The sequence below is a fragment of the Rhinolophus sinicus genome, linkage group LG05 (genome assembly GCF_036562045.2).
Source record: "Rhinolophus sinicus isolate RSC01 linkage group LG05, ASM3656204v1, whole genome shotgun sequence".
Classification (NCBI taxonomy): Eukaryota; Metazoa; Chordata; class Mammalia; order Chiroptera; family Rhinolophidae; genus Rhinolophus; species Rhinolophus sinicus.
In genome coordinates, this window is record NC_133755.1 from 121,653,562 (window position 1) to 121,679,197 (window position 25,636).

Sequence of the window (25,636 nt, forward strand, 5' to 3'; positions counted from 1 at the left end):
GTTGTAAATTTCTTAGGTACTTAAATATCCATCATTAATATCCCATTTTAACCAAACATCTGGATTGCAGGATAATGGAAAGTTTACTTTGGAATATTAGCAAATTTTCTTCATTCCTTTTGAAAAGAAAGTTGAATTTATTTGGATTTCTAATTTTTCATTGTACTTCCAATTTTATATTTATTCAGAATTTGTTATACTAGTAGGCTCTGAGATAAGAAATTAATTCTTGTGCCTAATGCTGCCTAATACTGTTCATTACCTACCTGATATTCAGGGCAATATTTCTCAAACTTTAACTAAAATAACCTTCAGGGGATCTTAGTAAATGTAAATGTTCTGTTAATAGGTCTGAAGAAGGGCCTGAAACTCTAAATTTCTGCCAGGCCTCTAGCTGATGCCCATTTTGCTCATCCCAGGACCATTCTGAGTAATAAGACTCCCCGGGATGATTGTTGTAATGCTGTGGACCAACTTTTCAGTGCAGTCTGCCACTGAATTAAAAAACCTCTTCAGTTTATGGATGAGAAGCTGAGGCCCAGTGATGGCTGGCTTGTATTGTTAGGTGCTTTCTTTCTCTATTGCCATGTTATAGCAATTGGAGATGGATGGGAGAAATACAATCAAGAGGGATGGCCTGATAGATTGTTGTGAGACCACTGTTTAAATCCCTTCTCTGCCTACTGCCAAAAGGAGAAAGGAAGCTAATGGAAATCATATGTTTCAAAGTCGCTGGTCTGAGAACAATTTTCCAGTTAAAGACATTGTTGATTATCTCCTTTCCAATAGAGAAGCCCATTGTCTTAAGGAACATAGTGTTAAATAGCTTATAAAGTCAGTCAGACAAGATAAGCCAGTGTTTTACTAACCTCCTAAATTTGTTCAGATGTTGTGTCACAATCATAGACCATAACGCATGCTAACAATACCATTTTGATAACTTGAAAATCTGTACTCAAAGATACTTAAGCACAGTTGCACATTTTCTGTTTTCTAAAAGTTGTATTTCTGTTTATTTATTTATGTATATGTCTATGTTAAAACAGCCCGCCAACATTTTTATTTGTTGGCTCTCCTAGAAAAAACAAGCGTTGCTTATGGGTGGCCTGGATGATTCTGAACCTTTTCTTTTTCTTCCAAGCAGCTGAAGTTTTACAGTAGCAAGTCTCATGTAGTTTCACAATGTCTGCCGCTGTCACCTGTCTAAGTCCCAAAGCACTTTCTAAAAATTATAGATTGTGATGGTAGGGAAGTTAATAGAAATTTTTCCAAAGTAGTAAGGAAATTTCCACACAACTCTGATAACTGTATGGAGAGCACAAAAACTAAAACTACTTTACCTATAATAATATATGTACTACTGTGATCATAAATGGTATCAGTGATTGGATTCTCCTCAGTTGTTATGTCAAGGTCACAGAAAGGCTGGAATCCTTCGCCCTTATTTTTGAATAATTATTTTAAAGAGCTTTTTATGGATGTGACAAAGGAATGAGATTATTCCTAAGATATTTTCAAGGGTCGACTACACATCCCCAGTAAATTTTTTTTTAAGGAGAAATTGTGCTAAATATCTTTCCTAACAAATAAGTGTAGTGTGTGCCTCTAGATATCTATTGTTAATAGAGATATGTTCATTTATACAGTATATTTTCTTAGTTTCTGTTGTTAATCATGTAAAAATATTTTTATGTGGCATGTTAAATAGCTTTTGTTATTAATAATAAAAATGATGGTGTAATATTGATGTATAATCCCACAGGAGTGAATGTAACAGATCATGATTTAACATTCAGAAGTCTAACAGAAGTCCTTCAGAATAATGTCACTCCATATGTAGTTTCATTGCAAGCTAGAGAGTGTCCAGGTAAAGTATAAATGCTTTCGTAGCCTTGATGTGATGTTACAAATCTCTTCAGCCCTCTCTCTCTTTCGTTCAGGCTTGCTTTATCTCTTTTTATTTGTGGAAAGAGCATGGCACTACATTTTTGGCAGGGTGAAGTTTAATGCCTCCCAGAGTAATTTTCACTATTGCAGGATTCTGCCACTTCTTGCTTTTTTATTTTGGTCCCATCCCTGCCATATCAGCTTCCCTGCCAACGATAGTCCAGTCATTTTAAGTTTAGGACAGGGAACTGAGAATTGAGGAATGGGGAGTTCTTATTTAGCTCAAGAGAGAATAGACTACATAGGCTCATATGTACAGCCTAATTATCTTATTGTCCCACTTTGAAAGGCCACCATGGTAAAAATAGTCCATTATCAGAGCTAACCTTGGGTATCAGAAGCCATTAAATCATAAAGGATGTGGCTACTAATAGAGTAAAATTAGATTTGGACTGATATAAGGGCTTTATGTGTTTATATTACTTCCATGTTCATAAACTGATTGAAATTAAGTAAAAGCTCTTAGGAAATCTTTTAACATGACTTTAAGGAAGATTTGTAATCAGTAAAATAACTTACGTAACACTTTTTGATCTTTTTTAGGCGCTTTACAAACCTTTTGCTGTCTAGAAGTAATTTAAATAAATATTATCCTAATAAAATTAATAGTTTTCATGTTTATACATTTGCTTAGGTAACACTTCTGTTTAGACCATAAACATAAACTTTGGCCTCATTAGTCTGAATTAATGAAATTTAAATTTAAATATCAAGGAGAGGATACCAATGAACATTAATTGTTAATATGTTAAGTGATATGTTAGTTAAGTATAGAAAAACGCATTCTACCCAAATAATGTAATGTACTGATCAAGAAGTTTCAGTTGTTTTAGGTTTGTTTTAAGGGGACATAAGTAAGCTTTTCTTACCTATCGTATTCTGCAGATGTGAAACATTTTTTACAAAAGTTGGGCTCACAGTTAATGGACTGCTGTATAGATGTGGAATCCAAAGAGGAGGAAAATGTTCAGATCACCCAGAAAATGACACATTGTTCAATGGATTCTCTTTCCAGTTGGTATATGAATGTCACACAGGTAAATATAAACTGACAGTTTTCTCCCAGGAAATTGGCATGTGATTGAAGAGGCTTAGAATTATATTAAGCGTAGCACTGGTTTGTTCTGACAGGGATATGCTTATACAGCACTAGCTGTTAATTTAATAGTAGCTACTTGTTTTTCCTAGGGCTACTAGAGTTTAAAAAGTATTCTCTTATCAGTATGCAGCCCACTTCCTGTTAAATGTTTAGGTTCTTGCAAGGTCATTTTGTTTGTGGGAGAATGTCATCTAGTGACAAAAACAGCATCTGGAATTGGTTTTGCTGCAGACTCTTATCTCTGACATGACTATAATGTTAATATATTATCTCTGGTGCCTCGATATTTGCTTTTGTACAGTAGAGCTAGGCTGCCAGTACCCATTTTCACCTTCGTCCAATTAGAACTAAATCTATATCTATATCTATGTCTATGTATAGCCATATATAGATATACACATCTATATATCTAATTTGTTCTATTTAGAATATTTGGGGAACACTCTTTAAGTAAAGTATATTTAACAAACAGATAAATAAAAATAAGTTCCATTCTACCATGTTAGTCTCTGGTGAAAATGAGTAACCTAGGTGATTCATGAGTAACTGCACCATAAAACCATAGCCTTAGTTTGTAATGCTGTATAACCATATAGTATAGGAAAAAATACTGTACTATGCTATACTACGTGCTGACATTTTCTGAAGAATGTATTTACTGAAGTCATTGTAAGTGCAGTTTCATTCTGCTTTGTATAAATGCTTATTATATCTTAATTTGATCCAGAATTTTAGATTTTGTAGATATCAAACACTACATGCAATTTTTGTCAGAGATCTTTAAAATATTGGGATTGGACCAGGTGATATTTAAGATCCTTTTCAACTTGAAATTTGTCAGCACAACAGCAATTAGTGTTATCAATTATGCTTTTTAATTAAAAATATTAGTTCTCAACTTAAAGCAAAGCAAAATATGACATTCTACTAATGGAAAAATCAATTTTATAGAGAATGTTCTCTTGTCCCCATGCTTTCCCTGTCATTGTCTCAATAGCAGAAAATATAAATATGTCATATGAATTATAGATTTTCCTGAACCTTTTTCTTTTTGGTTATTATTCCCATGTCAGACACAGAAAGATTTCTGCTAATAACTGTTAGGATGAGTTTCTATTTACTATGTGGGAAAAATAAATGAAATAATGTTACTGTGAAATGTAAAGGGAGATATATCTATATGTGACATTATAGCCTTGTTTGGGTGGTAAGGCTTACTTTAAACTCCTTTTTTCCACCATGGCTTAAAAGAAGACAGACCCAAAAATACCAGGGAAAAAGAGGACTTCTTCTAGCCAATGGCATTCTCCTCCTGTTGTGCTTATCTTAAAGGATATGGAAAGCTTCGCCACAAAAGTACTCCAAGACTTCATAACTATCAGCAGGTAGATGGTGTATCACCTGGCTTTTGTGCAAAATTGTTTTTATTAAGAACACATACAATGTTTAACTTAAAAAACCTTATTTTTCAGAGAAAATGAATGACAATTTAATTTAATTTTAATACCATCTGGATGGAAACCAAGATGATTTCAAATTCCTTATAATTGAATGCTCAAAGACCTCCTATCAGATTTTCATTTGCTTTTTGACCAAAGAATGAGAATCAAAAGACAAAAGTTAGCCCATTTTTGTTTAGCATGATAAGGCAATTTAAAACATAGTTTCTCTTCCCAAGGTTGTCTGTCTCTTATTTGCCCATTAAATGGATAAACTCCTACAAGTTGAGATATTTTTGTCCGGTCTTATTTTCTGATACCTATCCACCCTTAGAAGTTCTGAGTTACATATAGTTTTACTGAGCAAGAATATTTTCTGAATAATATTATCTTATGTAATATTTCTAGTGAGAATCTACTTCCAAGATCTCATTGGATCTTCAAGGCAATCCTATGAGATTCAGAATTGAAGTAACTAACACTATTTTAAAATCCAGTGACATGCATTTCCCATGGTACATTTTTTAAGATACAATTTATTTTGTTTTTTTCTGTGTTAACCTTGCTTAATAGTTATGGCTACGTTTGCCTTAAAGCTATATTGTGTAATAATTTACTAATACACTTACAGTTATTTTAATAATGTCTTTGTCCCCCCCATTGAAACTAAGCTTTCTATTCTAAGACTTTTCTTAATGCTAACACTGCACTGCTTAACATTGCCGGGAAAATGCACAGTACAGGATAGTGATAGGAAAACTACTTTTTTGGAGATCAGATTTGTAACTACTTTTACCATCAAAATTAAGGAAGAACTTAAAACAGTAACAGAGTCCAGGCACTTTACTCCTACCGTGGTAGAACTGCATACAGCTGGAATACTGAAAAGCAGTAGTTAACAGGAGGGAACAAGCAAAATCGTCAGCCATAGTACATAGGACTCTGGCCTGCTATAGTTCTCAGAGTACTGTTTTACATTTCTCTTCCTACTGGTAATGCTGAGAATCAATCACGTCCAATAAGTTTGCGTGAAGAATGCAAGGATGTAACATTTTTTATTAACGTCCTTAAAAACCATCTTAATGTATACGTAAGAAAAGTTTTCTAATTCTTAGCTATTATGGCTGGATCACAGAAATGATCTGTTAGAAATGTCCATAAATAGAATAAGTTACCTTGAAAATCAGTGAACTTCATGTCATTGAACTCTTAAAGCATTGGCTGGATATCTAACTGTGAGGAAGAATGTAAGTAGGACTCAAACTTTGGGTGAGAGGTTAAATTGAATGGTATCTGAAACCTCTTCTAATACTTGAGATTGTATAACCTTAGAGGGAGGCAGTTGATCTCTCTGGAACTCCGTATTCTTATACAATTAGAGGAACCATAATAGATTGATTTCAGAGTTGGAATGTTTGGGATATAACTATTTCTATGTCACTTTGTTAGAGCAGTTGGTGACCTAGAAAATTTTAGTATTTAGAAAATACTCCTTAGCGTTGTCTGATAAAATAGGCATTAAAATAAAGGTTGTCTTATTTTGAAATATGTATTGAGATATATTTGCTAAAGAAAGCCCACTTTTGTATTTTCCTTTGAAAACTAGTCAACATCTACATGAATTTCCACTAATACTTATTTTTGGAATTGCCACATCTCCTATTATCATCCATCGGTTGCTTCCTCATGCAGTATCATCTCTATTGTGTATAGAACTATTCCAATCTTTGTCTTGCAAGGAGCACCTGACTACGGTACTTGATAAGGTAAAAAGAAAAAAAATTTACCAGTGATAATAAGATGAAAAGAAAACTGCTAAGAATAGATTATAAATATAAATGTTAATGATAATTTTCTGCATCTCTGAGTATGATATTGAACATATTCTTTCACATATTTTAATATTTTTATGTATTGATTTTTATAGTAGTATAGTATTGCCTCTGCAGATAAAATACAAGATTTATGAAAAGAATGATATTTATCAATCAGTTATTATTCAATGGAAAATTGTAAGTTTTTAAAATAAATTTTTATAGAATTTAGTGACTTCCTGGTAACAGTAACAGTATTTTGACTGTTACATTTTGTATTAAATGATTAGAAATTTTTAGTAGACTCTTTCCTGTCATGCCGCTCTTAACTGAAAATAAATACTACCATTTTCCCAGGCCTTAGCTCTATATTTCTACCCATATAGAAATACAGTTCTTTAGTATTGACCTTCCACAAATTGTTGCTAGATTCAGCTCCTTTATGGTGTTCTTTATGTTGCTATATTATTTAAAGTTACTTGGTTGTGGCCAGATTCAGTTGGCCTTCTATAACAATGCTTCTGTTTAAAAAGCCTAGTATGACTTCATGTTTAGATGTACAGTCTTCACTATAGACCATTGAAAATTAGCTGAGTAATACAGATTCAGCTATTTTATAGTTTTTAAGTAGACATCAGTTAATTTTGGGTTTCTCATTTAGCAGTACATAATGTGTTACTCTTCATTAATGTGCATCAGTAGGGATGAATAAGAAATCCTATCAGATAACAAGAATTGCCAAAGCCTGCGGCTTCTTCAGTGGCTTCTGATGGTAGAAAAGGAGTTATATATTTGATAGGCAGTATTTTTTTTAATTAGGAAATGAAGGGAGGATGATGGATGTCTTTGATTCTGAAGATATAGTATGAATACCTTCTTTTTGTTATTGTTGTATTAATTAATTTAAAATTTTGGTTGATATTTGACCTAAAAAAACCTAGCTACTTAGAGCTTTCATAGTTACTGTATTATACTGTCATTCTTTGCCTCATTATTAATACTTCATGTTTATGAATAGTAAAGACTAACAAGGAGTGTGTCCTACCCCCCATTTTTCTCTTTCAGCTACTTCTTACAACTCAGTTTCCCTTTAAACTAAGTGAAAAAGTATTACAGATTCTGATCAACATCTTTTTGTATCATGATTTCTCAATTCAGAACTTTATAAAAGGACTTCAGGTAAGAAAACACTAATGGGTTTAAAAATTCACAAGCTGATTCTAAATAATTTGCATGTTATTTCAAACTGACTATTTAGTGTGATACTTAAGGCATTTTAAATGACAAAATCTAGAATAAGTAAATTCAAGCTATATTATTCTAGGTTCTACCATTGCTTGGTTACCTTGCAGCAAGAATGTAGAAAATATATTAATTAGATATCAAAATGAAAAAAGACCTCCATTCCAGTGCTTCTTAACCATTTTGTGGGGGTGGAGGGAGTAAGAGACCTTTTTTAAAAGAATCTGGTGAAAGCTAATGGACTGTCTACCTAGGAAATGTTATATATAAAGAGTCACCAAACTTTTTCTGTAAAGGAGCAGATATTAAATATTTTTGGCTTTGCATGGTACAGGTGGTCTCTGTTGTGTATTCTTCTTTTTCTTATTTTTAAAAAATAATCCTTTAAAGATGTAAAAAAACATTACTGTGCCGTACAAAAATAGGCTGAGGGCCATAGTTTGCTGTTCCCTGAACACGTGTGTGTGTGTGTTCATTCATATTTATTCTCATATGAATGCATTGGGAGTGCATTTTCCACTAAGGTTTCATGAAGTACCAGGAAAAAATTCACGAATTTAGCTTTATAACATATGTCCTAAACTAAAACAGGACCCCATTCTTCAGTTGTTTAGAACTGAATGTTATTTTCTTCTCTTGGCAACTACCTAAAACACCTTAGCAAAGTGTAGTCATTGTAAACACGTGCCAAGTGTCAAGTTGATTAAAACCTATATATTAGTAACCTTCGATACAGAAGTGCAGTATGATAATACCTTATATTTATGTAGTGCCTGGAAGATTATAAATTCTCATATATTCTGATTCCACATAAAACACTGTAGTGATCTGTTATGGCTAATATGTGTCCTTTTGTTTTTAATTTAGATGTTTAACAAAAAGTATGTTAAAGCAAGAAAATATTATTTACCTTAGCCATATGTGAGATTAAATGATATTAAGGTATAACAATTTCTAATTTACTTCTCATTCATTTCATTTATTCATTTATTTACTTATAAGTATTAATATTTATCAAGAGTCTGCTGTAAGCCAAGCACTGTGCTGAGCCCTGCAGAAACAGAGCACAAAGAAATCTCTGCCTTCAAATTGTTCACTGTTTAATGAAGGAAGCAGAAGAGTAAACCTGCATTTACCATTCTGAGTAGTCAGTGGTATGAAAGAAACATCCCTGGAGATTCTATAGGAGAACAGAAGTGTATCCTGAGGAAGAAGCGCTAGCCAGGTCAGAATTGGAAGAGCATTCCAGGCAAAGGCAACAATAGAGGGAGAGAGATCTATCAGAGGGATATCGCAGTAGTCTAGACAAGATACGACAAGGGCTAAACTAAGGTAGGATAAGTGGGACTAGAGAGGAGGAAATAAGTTTGAGGATAAGATAGAATCAATAGAACCTGGTGACTAAGTGGCTAATAGGATGTGTAAGAGAGGAGCATAAGCGACAGACACACAGGTTCTAGCTTGGCAGATGTATTAGAGGTTGGTACCATATATTAAGTGTACATGTTGATATAAATGAAAGAGTCAGTTTGTTAGGAAAGGATGACTTTCTTTTTGAATATGGTTAATTTAGGCTATGCTGGACATAAAGATTTGGCACTCAGGAGAAAGATCTGGACTAGAAATAAGATTTATCATTAAAAGTTGGTGGTTGAAGTAATATAATGAGGATGAGGCGTGAAGCAGAGGAGTGAGGAAAGGACTAAGGGCAGAATCCTAAGGCAAAGTGACACAAGAATGAGCAATAGAAAAGGAGACAAAGCAAAAAGGAAAGCCAATAGAAAGTAGAGTATCAATGAAGTCAAGAGAAGAAAAAGTTGCAGGAAATGGAGACTGTAGTCTCAAATACCACTGAAAAAGTGAATGAAGAAAATGACATTAACCAAGTTACTTAATCTCTCTGGGCCTCAGTTTTCTGATCTGTAAAATAAGGGGCATCAGATTAGATGATTTTATAGGTTCCTGAAAATTTTCTAAGCACCTCCTTTGTGCTAGGCACTACTAAGTATTTACTTTGTTTTATTAATGTGTATTATTATCCTCAGTTTTGCACATGAAAAAGCATGCTTAAGTTAAGTAGGTTGGCCAAGGTCACATAGCTAATAAGTGGCAGAATCTTTAGACCCCATTTGTCCAATTTTCCTAAGTATAAGTGGGAAATGTGTGTAAGTCCTGATTTCTTACGAGGTAGAATAGGGCATATAATCATTCTGTGTATGTTGAAGTCCTTCCCCCATTAGATAGTAGATCAGTTAACCAACTTGTTAATTGACCCAGACATTGAGAACAACTTGGACAAAATAGTTAAGTGATACTGGATTCTTATCCCATCTATTACTCTGCCATAACTCGTGACTTGCTCCCATTCCTCCCCTCCAGCAAGGCCTTTGCCATGTTTGATTTTCACTTTTATGTTTAAAAAGTGTGTTAACATTGGAGTAAGTATTATCACATTAATGTAATTGGAAAATATAAGTAAGAAACAAGATTATGTTAATATGTGCAAAAATAATTTAGCACTTGGCATGAACAGTTGCTTTCTATTTTCTACTTGCTTCTAAGTTTGGGTGGTGCTTTGCCTTACAGCTTTATACTTTCTCCAAAATGGACTGTTTTGGACTTCAACCTAGGTATCTGGTCCATAGCTCTATAGGCTCAGAAATTCATTATCAGTTTACCAGGAAGAATCAAGCTCAGATATCTTAAGAGTGGTATATAAAGTAGCATGTAAATATTAATTTGTGATGGAGAATGCTATTTTTGGTGATGGAAGTATGTTTTGTCTGCTATCTAGGGAACTGTCTCTCCAGTATCAAGATATCTAGAAAAACCAAGCTGGTCATGAGAAGGTTGCTTAGAGCAGAGATTTTAGCATTTGGAGAGTCTTATGAGATATCTTACCAGTTATGGTAGAATCTGGAAAATCATTCTCCCTTGTCCTGTGGAGACCACTGCATTCTAGTTACTAGAATACTTATTCTATCAGATACTGTACCATGTTTTCCTTTGTGAAATAAAACTGCATTTAAAAAGATACATTTTCTTTAGCTATTCCTCATTTTTCATTATTCTTTTTTATCAGTAGGCCAGGCTTCTACCGTTGTAGCATTTTCATTTGTTTAGCAAACCAGTTTTCACATTGACTCTTTTCTTACGAGTTTTGGGCTACCAGTTAGACCCTTAGGTCACACCCCAGTCCTTTCCCCTTCACATTTACTGTTGTTGTAAGTGAGTTGTTCTGTAGATAGCTAATCTGTCCATTTATATTAGTTTCTTTTAGTTTATACTTCAGAGATGATAATTTTCTGATCTTGTCTACAAAATGGGAGCCCTAAAACATTAAATATATATAGTCATTTATGCACTGCAACATTGCTAAATGTATCAGTGCCATAAATACTTCTGCTATTAAAACAAAAAAAAATTGAGCAGACATACGGCAGAAGAATTACTGCCAAAATATAACAAATACATGTAATCTTCGCATTTCTTTCAGCTTTCTCTGTTAGAGCATTTCTGTTCCCAGCCCCTCAGTGTTCTGTGCTGTAATCTCCCAGAAGCCAAGAGAAGAATAAATTTTTTATCAGATAATCAATGTGAAAACATCCGACGTCTTCCATCATTTAGGAGGTAAAAACAGAAGTACATGTTTAACATATCTTATAATAGAGTTTGGGGCAAAATAAGGGATTTTATATCCAGTTGTTTTTGAAGTGGGGAAAAGAAAAACAACCTTTTAATATTTTTTGGCGCAAATTAAAACCCTTCTGTTTTTAATTGTGGGATTTCTTTGTTGGATTTGAAAATTGGGCATAAAGAAAAATTTTTACAAAGGGGCATAATTTGCAGATTCTCTAGAGTTATTTTTTATAAATAGCATTTTCTGTTTCTGGAGTTTCTGGCCTTTGTTTATGATTAGACCCCTACACTATGAAGTGCAGCTGATTTAAGGAGTTAAAAATTACCATTAAACCATGACTGTCATCTTGAATTTATTTTTGAGGAAACATGAAAGATTGTGACCACCAATTGAGGCAGTTCTTTCCCCCCATATGCTATTCAACTATTTAGAATGTTTAATTTTCTCTTTTTGTGTATGGGATGGTGAACATTTTAGGTACGTGGAAAAGCAAGCTGCAGAAAAGCAAGTTGCACTATTGACCAATGAGAGATTTTTGAAGGTAGGAATGTGGGTGTGTTTGTTTCAGTTTTATTCCTTTTCTTCTTCATGAAAAAGAATATGCACATACCATTTATTGAGTTAATTTTATAAATCATATCTGTACATCCTAAAATGCTTTGCAGAATGAAGTAGTAGGTCTTGATAATCATATAGGAATGTTACTATTAAGGATGACACAAAATCTCACCTAAGAGATAAGATTTTTTTTATTGAGAAAAAATATTAACTAGAACACTAGGTTTCTTCTGTGGTCTATTTTGAAAACAGTTTTTAGATCTCAACTTTCTTTCCACATAGCAGTTTTGGAATCTGCAGGCAATCTCACTTTAATGATCTTTTAAAGGCTGTCATAAATAAAAGCACATAGAAGCTATGCAGCTTAGGGACCCACTGCTAAGTGGGTATTGATTTGATATGAAAAAATGTCATTATATTTTGATAATATAATGCCAGGAAAGAAGTAATGAACTTAGAATATGTACACTGTTCTGCTACCTTGTTTTGTTTTGCACTTAATCTTAGAAATCATATCAGTACTAAAGAGTGGAATAGTATTAAACAAATGTACCTTCATTTTATTTAACAAGTCCTTTACTGATGGACAATTAGAAACCCATAATGTCACACTTGTTTTCATACTCTTCATGCCTTTTTTAGGAAAAAGTTGTTAGAAAATTGTAAAAAAGTTAAGATGGCATTGAAGTTAAGCCCTGGTTCTATGTGTGAGTTTTGCTGATATGTACTATTTTCAAATTTTGAATAAATGAATGTTAGTTCCTAGAGGGCATGTATTCTCCATAGTTCTAAATCCTATTTTACCTCCTTTTTGTTTTAATTTAGGTATAATTGACATACAGCATTACAGTGAAGAATGGCTTTTATTCAACATTATTTGTAATGGAGAATCCACACTGGGCTATAATGTAAAATCACTTCTAGATTGAGTTTAATGATCATTGTAATAATCTCTGTAACCTTTTCAGAGCAGTATAGGAAGTCCTGAAACCTTAATGCAGGTTATTTTGATAAAAGGAAATTTAAGAACCACTGGAAAATGGATGGGTGCATGTTTACTGAGTCTTTTAAGATTAGATAGATTAGCTGTCTGCTGAGTGAGCTAGTTGCCAAGTGCATTTCCTGCTATAACTTTCTGTCAAGAGTGTATTTTCAGAAGCCAGGAATAGATTTTTTAAAGAGTACCTTTAACCATTGAGATGACGAAGAAAAAGAATGTCTAGGCTGATCTGTTATAAAAATAGCCTGACATTTATCTTTGCTTTTCAGTAACTGTTTGTGTATTTTCTATGCATTTATTTATACTGTGTTTGTCCTTGTTGCGCTTAGCAGCCCTGTTTCTTATTATTTGTGCCATATTCATTTTAGGATTGCGTGTTTTGTCCTTTAGAGGCATATTTTCTTGAGACTTACATAGTGAGAAATATGACGGCGCAGAAAGATTTGTACCCTACCCTGAAAAAGTTATCTGCAGGCTACCTGTTGAATTCAAAGAACAGAAGATGTCTATGAAAAAAAGTTAATGTGTCTGTTGATTTTTCTAGTTTAGAGTGAAAGTGTCTTTCACTATTTTATTACAGTGCTGTGGTTGGAGACAGCTGATTCGAAAGGATGTATTACACATTGACTGGCAACCCAGAGCCTAATATAAATGTGGTTTTTTTTAGGTCCATAGTGTTTTTATAAAAATCTGAGTCAACATTTACAAATTGAGAAAATTTACATTACAAATTCAAACTTTTTTCCTCTTTTGAAAAATTAGTAAATTTGGCCCACATTCATCAAGACAAGCAGTTGCTCTTATTTAAAAGAGTGACTGAGTATTGGCCTTCGTTCTCAATGCACTTCCTCATTCAACAAATCCTCTCTGAGTGCCTTCTTTGTGTGCAAGGTATTAATCGAGGTACTGAGAACAGAAGAGTGAACAAAGACGAAACCCCTGCCTTCACGAAGCTTACATGCTATCAAGTTAAATATGTAAATTAGCTATGTTAGTGATCATTGCTAAGGAGAAAACAACGAAGGAGAAAAAGGGAGTATGAAGTTCGTTGTGCATGCAGAGTGGGATTGAAATTTTAAATAAGGGCCTCACGAGAAGGTGAATTTTGACTAATGACTTAAAGGAAGTTATAGACCTTGCCATTCAGGAATCTGGAGGAAAATTCCAAGCAGAGCAACAGTAAGTAGAAGAGCGGAGGTTGGAGCATGTCTGGGCAGTTTGAAGAAGAGTGAGGAGGCTGTTATGTATTTGTTCTGTTTTTCTTATAGCAGAGAAATATTTCTGTTCCCGTATCTGTATCAAAGATCAGTAAAGACCAAGAGGTCGTCAGAAGAAAGTGTACCTGTTTCGGAAGTAATGACTTCCTAGGCAGTGTATTTCTGTTGAAATACACTTACCATAATTATGTAATAAAACAGTGGCAGCTATGACTAGTATACAGAAAAGATGCCAGAGGAAATATTTAATGACCAGAAAACAGGATTACTATTTCAACATGTTTTGGTTTTGCATGTTTGTAGTGTGATGCTGCTGTAATTTGTTAAGTGGGAAATTTTCTCATATATCAAAACCTTTTACAAGTTTGAGTTTACAAAAAAAGTGTTCATAAAATGCATTAGGAGTTATTAGTCTGGATAGGTAAAGGCATTTGCAGATGTGTATCTCGGTAAGACAAAGAACTTAGAGAACAGATTACATGAAAAAACTGAAGTTAATCATTTGTGATGTTTTCTGCTGCAGCTGATAACAGATATAACAGTGGAATCTTATGTGGAGATTAGGTTCTAAAGTCAGCACATAAGACAAAGATCTGGTATGATCAAAATGACTCTTGAAAATCCCTTTGAACGGTGACAGATCTTCTCTCATTAAGTCCAACATAGCCAGTTTTATTTGCAGTGTTGGAACCAAAACTCGTTTCAAAACTCAGTTGAGCATCAGATGAAATAGTCTGCCATGCTATATGAACAAGACAAAACGTTTTTTAAATGCTAGAATTCCACTCAGCCCAGGGATGTAATCACACAGTTAAGAAGTATAAGGGCCCAAGACCATCTAGGAGAAAAACGTGTTCATCTCTCTCATCTCACACTCTAGGGCAGGGTTCCTTGAGTGTGCAGCATTGCCCATCATGTGTAAAGAGTTGATTTTCTCTCTTCATCCAAGTAAATTGAACATGTCATTCAATTCTACTGTGTCACTCGGTTATATGTACAATATAGTTACTTCACAGAGCAAAAGTAATAGGTAGTGCAATTATCATGATGTATGATTATTGTTCAGTAATAGATTCCTTTTTCTCCAGAATATTCCCCCATATAAAAGCTATTTAAGCTCACATCAAGGCAAACAATTACTGACTGTATGCAATCTCTGTTATAGTTTACAGTAAACGTAGAATTAAAAGTGTGCACTTTCAGTGGTGGCAGAAGTACCCTTTGTACTGATAATACTTGTATAGTGTTGGTAGGAGACTTAGATTTTTGAAATTACTACTTAAATACTGGGAGGAAAAACATTTTGATATCAAAAGCTTTTGTTTCATTTGCCCTAGGCTTTCAGATAATGGCCGTAGGTTGCTGACCAAGGAATTGATTTCTAAGTGAGTTAGAGTTTAGGAAAATATACCAGCTTTCTTGCTTTATGTAGATTAGATTTACTTGAATTTATTGATACCTGAGGTATTATTTTCTGCTAAAAATAGTGGCTATCTGCAAAATATTACTGAAAAAAAAAAAGCAACCCAGTAGTTAAAAGTTTTTATTTTCTTCTTAGAGGAGAAAAAAATTTGCAGACTGTGTGTTTAGACTGAGTCCGAGGTGTTTCCAGATTTGAGCCTGAGAAGCCACAGCCCAAAGAACACAGCAGGCACAGGTTTATCGAGGCTTACAGACCAGGGAGAGTCTCCGGTGGCAGCCGGTCAGAGGGTAGTGATCCGCCCGCAGGCAGAGAGGAAGCAAGGTTAGATAGGCACAGCAAAACAAAGAGCATTCCATGGGAGAAATCATCTGGCAGGCCCTGCAGGCTGCTGTCAGGTACACAGCGTCCCAAGAAGCCAGGAGACCTTGAGTGCAGCCAGCTGATCTGCCTGTGGGCCAGGTCCCTACACCATGCCACCGATCATAATCCTCTTAAGAAAACATCATGGAAGTAAGCAGTTATGAAAGTATTTGAGACCTGAAAAATGCTTGCTAGGATGCAGTGTTTTAAAATGACTTATAAGCTATTTCAGAAGGTTCTAGAAAACAATGCTCCTTCCCTGCAAACCCCCACCCTACCCACAAAACCTTTTGAAATGATTTGTGAGATTAGGCAAACCATAGGTTTCTTAAAGACACTATCTCCCATATCATACTTACTGGATTCTAAATTATAAAGTTTGTTGGCTTCAGATTTCTCTTTTTCACTGTCTTTTTTCTTAATTGGTAAAGTGAAGAAAACCAATACATACTGGAGATTATCAACAAAAGGCAGAATCTCCTGTGTTGTTTCTTCTACAGTGTTTCTTTCTTCCCTTTCAAACACAACTCTAGCAGTACTTTTAATAAAACATACATCATAAGTGGAACCCCAGCAACTGTTAATTACGTTGGTACTGGGCTCTTTGGGCATCTTCTCACCTTCCTGATGCCAGTGAGGTAGAGTAATGGGCCTATTTCACTGTGGCACACACCAGGTGGCTGGTGCAGGCAGGCATCCAACAAGGTGCTCTTTTGCACACTTGTATTTTGGGGAACCAAGTTATTGTAGCAATGTTGTAGGTAGGAGGAAATTAACTTACAGTATTAATTTTGGTGTGTGTAAAATACCACCAGACTTGATACTAAATCAGAAATATCTAGCCTTTATCCTTGGATTTTGTGTGCATCATAAATTTTCAGAATTAAGGAGGTTAATTTGTAATTTTGAATCTTCTCATCATTTTCCAGAAATTATATTTCATATCCATGAAATAGATTTTATTATATTTTTTAAATTACTGACTTTCATATGTATTCTGTGATTTTTTTAGGAGGAAACACAGTCATTACTAGAAAACCTGCATGTTTACCATACAAATTACTTCCTGGTTTTGAGATGTCTTCATCAGTTCACCTTTTCTCTTCCCAAGTGCCCATTGGGTCGACAGGTAACTAAAACTTCCTCATTTAGAATCTATGAAGTCAGGATATTCGTAGTTTCTTGCTTTGACTTCAGTAGCATTCAGGCATCAGAATTTGAAATGGATCCAAATCTTGCAGTGAGTGCAAAATCTAAATCCCTTCCAGCTGTACACATTACTGGTCATTTTTTTATTCTATGGCCACAACTGGAAACAACCACATGAATCCAGTGGTGTTACTTCCCCTATAATGTATTTGTGCTGAGGCATTTTAACTTTATTTAATAACTTTTCATCACTTAAACAGAGAGCTAATCCTCCGTTTTTCCACTGAAATGGAAAAAATCTGTTTGAGGATGCTTAATGGTTAACTTTGCATTGCAATAGGAACTAAAACGAAAGCAGTACTTCTACTCCTTGCAAAATTGTGCTCTGCTGGCCTTTGTGTCATACCATAAACCTATGAGCCATCTGTAGACTGGATGCTAATGGAAGAATTCTGTATCCCTAAATCTTTGCTTCCTTTACTCAGAGGTTTAGAGAATATGTAAATGACTTCTGCCATTAAACCTTTTTAATAATCACATTATCATTTCTATCATTTTCTTATTGCAAAGTGACCAGTGATAACAGCCAGTCCCAATATAGCCTCATTTTGCTTTTACATAAATGGTGTTCTCATAAAGCCTGATCCATGTGATATATGCCATGTCTGTTGTCATCTAAAGAAAATGGTTGTTTTTAATAACATTAATTTTATGTCTTGAACGTTTATGATTTTGCACACTAGTAGTGTGCAAACTTAGTCCATTGCTTCTGGCTCCTTACAAGTGTTCTGCTCACTTACAGATCAGAGAGCTGTACTGCACATGTTTAGAAAAGAACATATGGGAATCAGAGGAGTATGCATCGTCCTTGCAGCTGCTAAGGTAGTTTGGTTTTTTTCTTCTTAGTCTGCTCTAAGCCTGCCAATAAGTAACACCTTCCTCTAGACTTCTGCCTGCCAAGGAGTTTCTGAAGTAGCCTGTTGTGTCTAATATTTATATCTGTCTTGAATTTGTGTTTATAGCTTATGGTGTTTTTAATGTAGCAACCATCCATTTCTTTTCTGCTTTTACCTTGGTTTTGAACTTGTGATTTTTAAAGTAAAACAAATGTTTGTTTAATGAAATATTAACACTACACAAGGAGAACGTAGTGATGAATAATTTCAATCTAGCCAACTTGATGTCATGGCACGGAAAGGAGTCACAGAAAGCAAGCTCAGCATGGCCCTGACCTAGTGGGGTGGAGGAACAGCGTCACAGGTGAAGTACATCCTGTGAAGGAGGTCGCTGCTGACCTTGAGTAGCAACCTCAGGTAGGCAGTGGCTCTGATGCCTTCCCCCACCTGAGCTGGCCCTGACCACAGTAACATTGGATCTTTCATAAATTATCTAATTTATATGAATATATAAGATATCTGAGAGTTATTATCGGATATCAAAGATCAGTTATCCCTGACAAATGTACCTTTTAAAATTATAATCATTTGTCTTTCTTGGCTTTAATTCTTATATGTGTGGTGGCTTTCTAGTTTTCCATTACTTGGACAGTAAGAAAAGGAAAATCAAATGTGAGTTAAGTTTCTGCACATAGTCTTATCATTTTCCTCAATGGATATAAATGCTTATATGAAAATATCATAAAGAACTCTGAAAACTGAATACTTATGAAGTCTTGGCTTCCTCTGGGCTCACAAGAAAAGAACAGGTGGGCACAGTAGGAGGAAAATTCACATTGAAAACACTTTAAGTCCAGAGACTTAATAATACAAATGTTAGTGATCTAGCAGGTGCAGCTTAAGATAGGAAACTAATTTTATGCTATCTGGGAAAGTAACTCCACGTGGAAACTAGATTGCTACTGAAAAGCTATGTTTTATTTCATTTTATTGAGTGTTAATGAAAGATTTCTGTGTATTTATATACTTCAACTGGACTGTTTCTGAAACTTCTTTTGCTTTCTGCTCAAGTTAACATACCTATCTCAAACACTCAGTGGATTCTTCTTGCTGGGTTTCCTCTTTAACCTTTGTGGTTAGTGATTAGCTTCCTTCTCCTGTTGGGTATTCCCAAATTCACGGATTCCTTTATCAGGGAGGGACTTGTTCCTTTCCTTCTGCATCTCCCTGGCACTGATAATCTTGGGGTACAAGTCAAGAGTGAAGAATGCCAATTCCACACTAGGGTAAGGAAACACGAGCAATGATAATAATGGTGACAGTAGTAACCACCGTATATGAGGGCTGGCAGTGTGCCAGGCGCTGCCTCAGGCGCTTTCAGTACATTTTCTAGTCTAGTAGTCAAGTACACCTTTGGGCAGATACCATTAGCTACACTTTACAGTTGAGGAAACCGAAGCACAGATAGTGTTTAAGTGATTTGCCTGAGCTGTTAGCTGTTGGTGGAACTAGGATTCTAATCCAGGCCTGACTTCAAAGCTCTTGCACCTTCCACTATTCTTTGCCAAGATCTAAAATATGGATTTAGGGATCTCAGTCAAGCGGAAGCAGTCAATAGAAAGCAAAGTTTCAGTCATTTTGCTAAGCTGAGATCAGAAATAGGAATATAAAACCACTAAGGATCAAATATAGCAGCTACAACAAGGACAGGTAAGAGTGGGCTACAAGAGAGTAGGAATCTGGGAACATTCAGACTGGATTTCTTCTTTTCCCCTTTGTAAAGAATAGAGGTCGACGAAAAGTCAGGGACACTTGTCAGCTTAGACATTCTCAGTAGGAATCATTTGAATTTAGGAAACCAGACATTCTCATCACCTGTCTTCAAACAATTCAAGTCATGAGAGAAAATAATAAAATGATCATTGAATGTTATTTAGAAAGAAAAACTAAGGTACTATTAGAAACATAGTCTAGTAACATTTCCAATTTTAATTATTTTTCTTAAGTACCTCAAAGCCAGTATTTCTCTTGAAAAATCTCTTTGATTGTTTAAGTAACCATAGATCTACTTGATGAAATAGTTTGTGGCCATTACAAAGTACTTAATTCCTAATATTTGTATGGAATCACAAAAGCCCCCAAATAGTCAAAACAATCTTGAGAAACAAGAATACAGGTGGAAGCATTATGCTTCCTGATTTCAAACTATATTACAAAGCAATAGTAATTAAAACAGTATGGTATTGTGATAAAAACAGACACAGATGAATGGAACAGAGAGCCTAGAAATAAACCCACACATATTTGGGCAATTAATGACAAAAGAACCAAGAATATACAATGAGGAAAGAACAGTCTCTTCAATAAATTGTGTTGGGAAAACTGGACAACTGCATGCAAAAGAATCAAACTGAGCCTCTATCTTACATCATATACAAAAGACTTGAACATAGACTTGAAACCATAAAACTTGAAGAAAACAAGCAGTAATCTTGACGTTGGTCTTGGCAATGACTTTAACTTTGACACCAAAAGTAAAGGCAACAAAAGCAAAAATAAACAAGTGGGATTGCATCAAACTAAAAATGATTCTGCACAGAAAACCATCAACAAAATGAAAAGGCTACTTACAGAGTGGGAAAAAATATTTGTAAATCATATATTTGATAAGGGGCTAAATCCAAAATATATAAAGAATACATAAAACCCAATAGAAAAAAAATCTGATTAAAAAATGGGCAGAGGATCTGAATAGACATTTTTCCAAAGAGGACATACAGCTGGCCAACAGGTACATGAAAAGGTGCTCAACATCAGTAATCATCAGGGAAACACAAATCAAAATCACAATGAGATACCATCTCACATTTTTAGTGTGGCTATTATCAAAAAGACAAAAATAACAAGTGTTGATGAGGATGTGGAGAAAAGGAAACCCTCATACATTGTTGGTAGGAATATAAATTGGTGCAGCCACTATAGAAAACAGTGTGGAGGTTCCTCAAAAAATTAAAAATAGAACTACCATATAACCTAGCAATTCCACTTCTAGGCATTTATCTGAAGGAAATGAAAACACTAAAAAAGGTATATGTACCCCCCATTTTTATTGCAGCATTATTTATAACAGCAAAGGCATGGAAACAAATGTCCATCAGTGGATGAATAGATAAAGAAAGTGTGTGTGTGTATATATAAATATTATATATATATATATATATATATATATATATATATATATATATATATATTATTATTATTTAGCCATGAAAAGAAGAAGAATTTGGTGCCATAACACCAAATTCGTAGATAGAACAGATAGGTGGTTGCCAGAGGCTAGGGTGGGGTGGTGGCAAAATTGGTGAAGGTGGTCAAAAGATACAGATTTTTTAGTTATAAAATAACGAAGCCCTGGAATATAATGTATAGCATGATAACTATAGTTAATACTGTGTTGTATATTTGGAAGTTGCTAAGAGAGTAGATCTTAAAAATTCTCATCACAAGAAAAAAAATTGTAACATGCATGGTGACAGATGTTAACTAGATTTAATGTGGTGATCATTTTGCAATATATACAAATATCAAATTATTATGTTGTACACCTGAAATTAATACAATATTATGTGTCAGTTATATCCCAATTTTTAAAAAAGTATTTACAAGGAATTTGTCATAATTTGCTAAAATGTTTGTTACATATTTATGAGTGGAAAAGTCCTATAGAATTTTATATCACAGCTATTTAAAAAATGTATGCAGCAGACATTGATGTGCGCGTGGGGAGCATGGGGGTAAACCTTTATAATGTGTCCTAATTTGACGTGCGTACACTGGTTCTGCATGTGTTCTGTAACTTCCTCTCTTGAGTCAGTTCTTAGAGCATGAAGACCACAACCCTATACAGACTATGAATTGGTTAATTTTTCACTCAACCAAATATATAAGGATGTATCTAAGTTAAAACACCATTTGGGAATAGGAAGTGGTAAAACTGCTGCTAACTCAGCAGTGAGCTAGGTGAGTACACTGACTTTTCCTGATCAGCTATGAAAGACCTTAAGAGGAAAAATTTACCTTTCTATTGAGAGACTCTCTAAACAGCCAGCTAGAAATCAAACACTAGATCAAGAATTTTTCAGACTTTTGAAGTTCTAAAAACCTTGCTTCAATAATGAGGTTTTAAGGGTTGATCTAAATCAGAGTCCTCAACTTATCAGAACATGATGGGTCAGCTGGACCTGCAGAGTACTGCTCCCTCACGTCTGTGCAGTGGATTGCTCTGGCAGCCATTCTTGGATTGGGGATAGTAAACAGTGTGCCCCCTTTCTTAGGGGAATTTATTTTGCCTCCCCATCCCATCAGTTGAGAATTACCCATCCAGAGTTAGCACATTTTCTTCCAAATAAGAAAACCAAAGCCAGAAACATTGAATGACTTTCCTGCAGTTGGCAGAGATGAAATTTAAATCTGAACCTTCAAAGTTCAGAACATTTTTCAGCCCTATTCCAATTATTTGAGAGGTGGTATAAAAGGAAATTTATATGGGTTGTGGCCAATAGTCCATGTTCAGAGCATACTCAAATTTTTAAAATGAGCCAGCAAAGTATTCTGTAGGTGCAACCCCCTCCCCCAATCCTGACGCGAGTCATTTTGGCACAGGCTGCAGCCATAAGTGAAAGGAGCCTCAGTGTCTAGTATGCTGATCCCAAGTGTAACTTTATGAGCTTGCTACAGAAACAGATTTGTAAATTGAAGTTGATTGATAGCTGAAGGCATTTACTTTATACTGAAAGAAATTATTCTAATTTCTGAGTAAGGCTTTTGAGTTAAACAGTAATATATTAGCAGGTCAGCTCAGCTTTCATTGAGTTGAAAAAACATGACCCAAGTAATAATATTAACATTTGATCACTTTAGCTTACTTCAAAGACACTGAAGATTTGGAATCTAAATGATACAGCTCCACAGTCTGAGATGCCTCCTGAATAGCACTAATCTAATTTTTGATAATCTAGCTTTATCCATGCAGAAGCTTTGAGATTACACCATTAAAATATTCTTTCTTTTAGAACAGGAATTGCCAGTCCTGAATTTATATCCCATCAGGTACCTCCACAATTATCTGTTGGCTTGTGGAGAAATCAGGCAAACAGCTAAATTGTTGCAGCTCGTTTTAAAGCAAAGGATGTTGAGAGTCCTGCTTTTAGAATAATGGTTTTCAGGCTTCAGTGTGCCTAGGAATCAGCTAAGGCGTATTCAAGGTGTACCTCTCTGCCCTTTCTTCAAAGACTCTGAATCTGACTCTTGGGAACCTCAATGTGATGATCAGCAGGATTCACCGATTCAGCATTTAACAAGCAGGCACTCCACCACGTTTGGACGGATAGTCCAGGAACCACACTTTGAGGAAAACTGTTCTAGAAAATAAAGAGGAATAAGAAAAGGGTACAAAAAAATTGAGGAAGAAATGAAGCCATCCAAGTAAAAGAGAAGTCTTAGTTGTAGAGAGAGAAGCTGAATGACTTTAGGCAATTGATCTCAAATTGATCTAGTCTAAAACTGGACTAAGGTATTTCAGCACTAATAGTGAGCAGTGCTTTATTTTATCTCCATAAACCAAAAAAAAAAAAAATTCTGAATTTGTAGTTTTAGGTTTTCTTTATTAAACAGTTAGTGCCCACTACCACTTTTCTGTTAGTAAAATGAAAAAGTAGCTAAGAAATACTAATTTTAAAAACTCAGCTATAGCTACTTAAACTAAGTTTGACAACGTTTTTTTCCCTGTGAACTCATGGTTATACTTTTATAATGCATCAATAACATGTATCTATTTTCTCTTACTAAAATGGTTTCTAACCATGTGATAGAATTAACTTTATTTATTTTGACATTCAAAAAAGGGCATGGTGTTCCACAGAGGGCACCATGATTTCCAGGGACTCCCCAGCATGAACCAATTTGAGAATTGACAAACTGTCCTTCACTAAGGCCTGACGTCATGAAATTCTTTATCAGTGCATGGCCATTGCCTGGGTCATCCATTCAAAAAATGTTTTTCTGTGCATGATCGGTGGAGCCACTGATCTGATGGCAGAGACAGCCCTGAGTCTGATCTACAGTGAATTTTGGCCAAGTGAGAGATTAAAGTGGACAAGTGGACAGGCAATTACAGTACAGAGGAGTAAGTGCTGTAATAGGTGAACTCTTGGGTGCTAAGGAACTAATAGACTGGATAGTTACTTCCATTTGGTAGGTCAAGCAGTTTCTTGGAAGGAGTGGTATCTCAGATGAAATATCAAGCCTTAGGGGTAATTATGCATATTTTTGGTTTCTCTTTCACTTGTTATGATCATAAATGATTGCTTTATCGTGTTGTTTTTGAAGAAGACAGTCTCTGTGAATGTTTTCTTTGTAAGCTTTTTTTGTTTTCTTCTAGTCTTCACTGATACACTTGCAGGTTTGAGTTTTTGAATATTTTTTGAAGCTGTATTGTAATGATGTCTGTGGAGAGCTTGAGAACTCATTATTCAGGAGATCTTTGCATTAGCCATGGACTGACCAGTTTCTCCTTAGGGCCTGTTCTCAATCAGACGTGTATATAATAATCAGTACTTAACCAGAAATGACTGGCTTTCTGCACAACGAAGCAGAACACCCCATTGCCCTGCAGGGTGATTGCTTTTAATGATTGCTAAATGATTCTCTTTCTGTCTTAGTCAAAGAAACATTTTTTTGACAACCTATAAAGCTTTAACACATTCAGTATCACAAGCCTTTTTCGGACCATGTACCTGGTAGTGATATAATCACTTAATCAAGTTCCTTAAAGATAAATAGCTCTTTTTCCGCATTAATGTGACCTATCTTAGATGTGTTTTTCCTTTTTTTTTCAAAGTACTCTAGTGTGGTGGCTTTTAGACTTTATAATTCAAATATTTTCTTTTCAGTTTTACTCTGTTTCTTTTAAAACAACATGCTAGATGAAATCCACAAAAATTCGAAAGCATTGTCACACTATCTTCAGTTCCTCTCCTCTCATTATCTCTCTAACTGATTTGCTTTTTGCACATTATCAAAACCACTTTGATCAAGGTCACCAGTGACCTCCATGTTCCTAAATCTAATGGTCAGTTATGTGTGGCATTAGTTAAGGTATTATCAGCATTGAGCACAGTTCATCACTCCTTAATGACTTCCAAGGCCCAGCCTCTCTCGCTTTGTATCCTAACCTCACTGCATGCTCCTTCCTTCTCAGTGTTCTTTGCTGGTTTCCCTTCTCCATGACGTTCTGACATGACAGTGCCCCCGTGTGTAGTCCAAAGCCCACACTTCTCTCCTGCGTGCCAGACTGTTATGCCCATCTACCTGTTTAACACCTCCACTTGGATATTTGATACACATCTCAGATTTAATATCTTCAAAATTGAATGTCTGATCTTCCCCCCTGAAACCTAGAATCTTCCTGCTGTCTTTCCATCCTTCTGATTGTTCAAAGCCGAAAGCCTGGGTTCTGCCTTCAAAATTATGTCCAGAATCAAACCTCTCCTTGCTACCTTCCCTCACTGGCACCACCATTGTCCCAGTCACCATCATCTCTCACCTGGATTACTGCAATAGCCTCCTAACTGGTTTCCTTCCTTCCACACATGCTCCCCTACAGGATTTTCTCAAGATAGCAGTCATAATCATCCTTTTCATATATGTCAGATAATGTCACTCATTTGCTCAAAACTCTCTGTTAATTTCCCTTTTCATTCAGACTAAAAGCTACCAGTTTATACGATGACCCTACATGATCCAGCCTTTCTCTGAATTTATCTCCTGCTTGGTCTCTCTCTTTCCACTTCAG

The 25,636-nt window shown here is 35.1% G+C and overlaps 1 protein-coding gene across 3 annotated transcripts in view; it reads left to right on the top strand.

Annotated features, from left to right (window-relative positions):
* ORC3 (origin recognition complex subunit 3) overlaps window positions 1–25,636 on the top strand; it is a 48,664-nt gene that overhangs the window by 8,777 nt on the left and 14,251 nt on the right. For all 3 annotated transcript variants that reach the window (XM_074333280.1, XM_019743293.2, XM_019743295.2), the window contains exons 5-13: window positions 1,763–1,867; window positions 2,833–2,984; window positions 4,298–4,431; window positions 6,092–6,251; window positions 7,365–7,478; window positions 11,038–11,171; window positions 11,659–11,722; window positions 16,752–16,868; window positions 17,691–17,770. In XM_074333280.1, coding sequence (XP_074189381.1) covers window positions 1,763–1,867; window positions 2,833–2,984; window positions 4,298–4,431; window positions 6,092–6,251; window positions 7,365–7,478; window positions 11,038–11,171; window positions 11,659–11,722; window positions 16,752–16,868; window positions 17,691–17,770 — 1,060 coding nt within the window. The remainder of the gene's footprint in view (window positions 1–1,762; window positions 1,868–2,832; window positions 2,985–4,297; window positions 4,432–6,091; window positions 6,252–7,364; window positions 7,479–11,037; window positions 11,172–11,658; window positions 11,723–16,751; window positions 16,869–17,690; window positions 17,771–25,636) is intronic.